At 50.6% G+C, this 5,378-nt stretch overlaps 1 protein-coding gene across 1 annotated transcript; it reads left to right on the forward strand.

Annotated features, from left to right (window-relative positions):
- Window positions 1-3,839: 3,839 nt before the first annotated feature.
- Window positions 3,840-4,685, forward strand: LOC123429698. The gene has a single exon (XM_045113709.1). It carries the CDS (start codon window positions 3,989-3,991, stop codon window positions 4,454-4,456), a length of 468 nt encoding a protein of 155 aa, XP_044969644.1. The 5' UTR covers window positions 3,840-3,988; the 3' UTR covers window positions 4,457-4,685.
- Window positions 4,686-5,378: the final 693 nt, after the last annotated feature.

Consider the following 5,378-nt stretch of genomic DNA (forward strand, 5'->3'; position numbering starts at 1 on the left):
AAATAGCGACGCTGCAATCCAGATTCTCACCCGCACCGCCTGCCATCGACTTCAGAGTTGCGGCCTCCGCTCTGTTTGGCCCAGCGCACGGGACACGTGTCGTGCACACGAGGAGGCGGATGGAAAATGTTCGTTCCGCCGGATGATTAGCATCATTTTACAATAATAAAGCGGCTATTGATTTCGTCGGAAAATCCACCATGGCATTTTTATAAAAAAGAACTATAATTTTTGTTATTCAACCCACGCTCCATCATTTATCTGCAACGCAAAAGGAAAAAACGATTCGCTGCAAAAATTATACCCGTACGCATCCATCCTGGCCTGTGCCCAGGCCGCTGCCACACCACTCGCCGCCGCGGCCGACCTCAACCACCATTGCTGTCGATCTCAGCCCACCCGCCTCCGCGGTCGTACTTCTGCCCGCTTGCTGCCCCGTTTTGGCGCTCGAGCACAGCTTCTGGATCAAATCAACGCGACAACTATAGTGACTGGGGATGATGCATCTGCTCGATGCAGAACGGCGGCGGCGCGCGGATAAGGCACGGCGGAGCGAAGTATTTGCACGTGGAGGCGGGTCTCCATGGCTCACACGGGGAACTTCGAGGTTATGGCGCGACATCGGCGACTCCTTATGGTCAGATAGAGGCGTCTAACCCTTGCTTCCCTCATCTTATCCCTTCTTCGGCAAGAACTCATCATCCGATGAGATCCCCTCCCCATGCCTCCAACCGTGTGCCAAGCATGTGGTATTTTTTTTCTCCCATTAATGCACGGGCCCTGTTGCTAGTAGATATTTACAAGGTGTACGTGGCACTTCGGCGTGCACCCACCCTGCATCATCTTAGGACATGTACATTAGTTTAGACACCTGCAATCTATAATAATTCTTCACGTCACATATAGACAGCAGTCAAAACATCATCTACATCGGTCTGTCTTTTTGCTATCTGTAGCACGTTCGAACGTGGATATATAGTTGCATGCGAGCCACCATTTTCGTGCACTTCTTAGCTAGATCCTGCATGTGAAATACACCCTGAACGTACAATGGAAAAGGGCTATCGGTAACTGACGATATTTTTTTTGAACATCAACTGGCGATATTTTTGGGATACTGACGATCTATTAAATTGCAGACGGTCTCCTTATTTCTCCTTCTTCTTTGTCCTCGACGTAATAAAAAGTCCATGGTAAAAAGCGTTACAGACTACATGTCCTTACAGAACCTCTCTCCTATCATCCTCCACCGATCCACACTCTCTGGCCATCATCCATAGGGAGAGCTCGGTCCTAACTTTCGTCGTAACAACCGATTACATCGAAGCAACTTTGTGTCAAAAACACGTCTGTTTCTCTCAAGCCAGATCATCAGAAAAGTGCAGCACATCAGGGCGTTGAGCTCTGTTTTCTGGTCACGATCCACATCAAGAACTAAGCGCGGGTCATCAGGTCTTGATATCGTCAAAAGAGTGCAGGGTAAATCTGTGTAATTTACTCTAAATCTGTCTCTGTTTTTTTTACTGCTACGCGTCTACGAGCCGACCTGTGCTATACTTCCGTCACCTTGATAGCGTTGGATCGGCATGCAGGAGATCGGACCGATCGCCTGCCACGCCCCGTTTGTTCTTTCCTCCATTCATCAATTCCCACAACAACAACTTTAAAGTTGCAGAAACAACTACTTTAATCCGGCCTTGACGGACCTACGTCCAACAAAGATCTGTAGAGGAAATACATGTAGAATATTTTTTGCAACAAAGATCGTGTTGCGGAAACACTTATAAAACATTTTTTGCAATAGAGTTTTTCATATAATATTTTCCACAACAAAGATCGTATTGCGGAAATATCTATAGATTTCATTTTTGCAACAAAACTTCTCATAGTATATTTTCTGTAACAAATATCATGTTGCGGAAATGTTTGTCAAATTTTTCGTCAATAAAAGTCATGTTACGGAAACATGTGTAATTTTTTTTAACAAAGACATTATTAAAAAAATTAATGCAACAAAGATAATGTTGCAGAAACTGTACATCAACGACGGTCTACCTCACGAAGATGCCAGCGGACGATGCAGTTCATGCGTCAGGACACGTGAAGACCGGCCAGCGAACGGTAGTGGACCTCATCAAGACACGTGGTCGGCAGCGGAGGAGGCCTGTTAGATTAGACATATTTGTCTCTATGTAGAGTGTACTCCCTCTGTCCGGTAATAATTGTACTTTTTCCTTTTCTATCAGTCAAACTTGTTAAACTTTGACTAACTTTATTAAAAAAAGGTGCTAGCATTTATGACATCAAATTAGTATCAATAGATTTACGTTCACATGAAGTTTTCAAATATATCATTTTCATGTCATATATGTTGCTACTATTTTTTATAAAGTTGATCAAATTTTAAAAAGTTTGATTAAGTACAAATCTATATGTACATTTATTTGTGAACGGAGGGAGTAGACACTATTCAAAGAAGAAAGTCGGTGCAGGTTGGGCGGAACGTTGAGCGGGCTAACCCTAACTACTGTATAGTCGTGGGCTTTTCTATAGTACCGAGTTAGACGACCAACCCCTTCGTCGTGGGCCGTCTAACAACAAGAACGGCCTCGTGGTTTTCCAAAAAAATAGAGAAAGCCAGGACGACCTGGCGCGCGCCGCCTCCCTCGCCGACCAAACCCCGCCCGCACGGCGCCTCGTACGCACGCATCGTCCGACCTCCTCCCGGTCGCCCGCGCTTGCCACCCCACCCACCGCCCACGAAGCCGTCCGCGGGCGCGTGTCGGACACCTCGCCGCCCACGCGCGCTGTCGCCGGCCGGGACAGCCGCGTAACACCAATAAAAAACCCGACCACGCGGGCCGCCTCCGTTAATCTTTCATGTCACGCCGTAGAGCCTGCCGTCCGCATCCATCCTTACGATCGATCACGTAACGCTTCGACGTGCAAAGCACTCATGCACGTCTTCCATCGATCGCCTCTCGACCGCTCGGCAGTTGTTACTTGTCGCTCGAACACTCGTTGTTGCCGCCGCGCGCGTGCGCGTGCTGCTCCTACTACGTGTTGCACGAGCGACAATCGCTGACACGGATAGGAAGATGGCCGCTCCAGGTCAACGCGGTGTGAACGACGGCGACGTAGGCCGGGGAGAGGGCCGGCTTCTTCCTTGCAAGTTACCGCTGGCGTGCTCGATTTGCAGGGGCCAGTTGTAAGCAATAGATAACGCGAAGCATCGCTGTCGCCCGCCTCCTCGTTTCTTTTGGTTTCTTCCTTCACCAAGCGCCCTACATGTTCAGCGGAGCCAGACAGAATGATACGCGCGTGGACGTTGACCACTAGCGCCGTCACACCTTCTTTTTGTATGCACAACAACTTGCACCATGTAGTGCAGGAGTATAACTCTATGGAAATCATCAAATAAGTAGAATCTATATATCCACAAACTAGCCTAGCACCACACCACACGTACGGCTGCCGTATTCTCATCAAACACGACGCCGTCACATCGTAGTACAAGTTTGTTTATTTATCATCGTCGTCCACGAGATAACGAGGCGCTCACGTGATTTGCTTAAACAAGCAAGCCGTGTGGTGCCGTGGTAAGTTAACCGGCTGCCAGCCGCGGAACAGGCAGGACATCTTTGGCGCCACCTGAACCGCAAGCAACGACGGGACCCCCGGCCCGCCCACTTGGCCACAGCTGGCAGGCGGACCCGGTCCCGCGCCCAATGCCCCGGTGCCACGTGGCGCAGGCGGGCCCGGCCCATAATTCAGTCGCGCGTACGCCGGGCCCACACGCCAGCATCGCGCGCGCGGGCGCAAGACCACGACGGGCGGGATAAATACGGACTCCGGAGGCGCGCACGGACACGGGGCTTTTCTTTCTGGTAGACATCGTCGGAGCGGCAGCGACCACCACCGGCGCGGAGGAGGCGGCGGGTTTTCTTTCTCGGCGGCGATAGAGGTCTGTGAGCTGGAGGTCTTGACCATGGAGGCGGAGGTGCAAGCGCGCGAGGAGTTGGATGAGGTGGCGTGCGAGTGCTGCGGCTTCACGGAGGAGTGCACGGGCCCGTACATCGCCGGCGTGCGCGCGCGGTACGGGGGGAGGTGGATCTGCGGGCTCTGCGGGGACGCCGTCGCGGAGGAGATGTGCAGGGCCTCGCCGCCGGTGTCGCCCGCGGAGGCGCTCGACCGCCACGCCTGCGTGTGCGGCGAGGGGCGCCGCGCGTCCGCGTCCGCGCCGCCGTCTCCGGGCGACGAGCTCATAGCGGCCCTGCGGCTGCTCCTCCGCCGCAGGCTGGGCTCGCCGTCGCCGCCGAGGCTGGTCCGCTCCACGCCGAGCAGCCCGAGGCGCGACGCCGTCGTCCCCGCCACGGCCGTGGGCGCCGGGCCCGGCGCCGGCGCCGGCGCCCCGCTCGCGCGCACCGAGAGCTGCTTCGCCGCACTCGTGGAGTAGCAACCGTGCAAGAGGCAAAAACGAGGCCCCGAAAATCAAAAAAATAAATGGTAGTCTTTTCTAGTTTCATTTTGCAATTTTCCTTAAGCCTCTGTAAATATGCATGCCATGTAATCCCGTTTCTAGCTTAGGATGCAGCTGTGAGAGGAATAAAACCAATGTGTACAGAGAACAGTGACAAAAAATATGAGTAAATGAAAGTGGAAGTAATTCCATGTTTTATCGAGCAGGAGTAGTATCAATGCACAGTTTCATCATCATCCAAAGTGGTTTCTTTCTTTTTGTATGTTGCACTTTTTTTCGAAGCAAAGAGGGAAAAAAAGAAAATGCTTTTGATAAAGCATCTGATCTGAATGGGAAGTTGGAAACCGAACCACATCAATCATCTATGCGCTTCCCATCCGGCGATGAGATAGATTCTGATTCGCGGCAGGGGCTTGATGAGGATGGATCACTTTCTGGTTTCATGAATAAACTATTTCCAGTTTATGACATCAATAAAATATAAACACTCCAGGAAGCAGCTAGCCTATTTTCACCCGCAACACTGTAGTTTTTTTTTATAGGGCATTTCCAATGCCTGATTTCAAATTGGTCACGGTGTTTGTTATCAGTCCACGACATAAACGCGGAAGCTGGTCATCCAATCACATCCTTTAAACATTTATCCAGGTCAAATTAATCTGAAATTCAAATGCCTGACGTCAGATCACAATAAAGAAAACAATGTTCGTAGGTTTTTTACATGTTCAATGACATAATTATCTCAGCTTGTCAGTCTGTGCAAAAATACATGAATTTATTGCCCTGTCAAACTGGCTATCCGAGTCTTCATGTCCAATATGCCGTCAGTTCCTCTTTGTCATGCGGTTCCTTTTGGACGGACTACTTCTTCCTTGTCTCTGACTGTTCCTTCAAGCGT

The sequence above is a fragment of the Hordeum vulgare genome, chromosome 2H (genome assembly GCF_904849725.1).
Source record: "Hordeum vulgare subsp. vulgare chromosome 2H, MorexV3_pseudomolecules_assembly, whole genome shotgun sequence".
Lineage (NCBI taxonomy): Eukaryota > Viridiplantae > Streptophyta > Magnoliopsida > Poales > Poaceae > Hordeum > Hordeum vulgare.

Coding starts and splice junctions, on each gene's coding strand:
- LOC123429698 (XM_045113709.1), top strand. CDS start 3,989: ATGGAGGCGGAGGTGCAAGCGCGCGAGGAGTTGGATGAGGTGGCGTGC.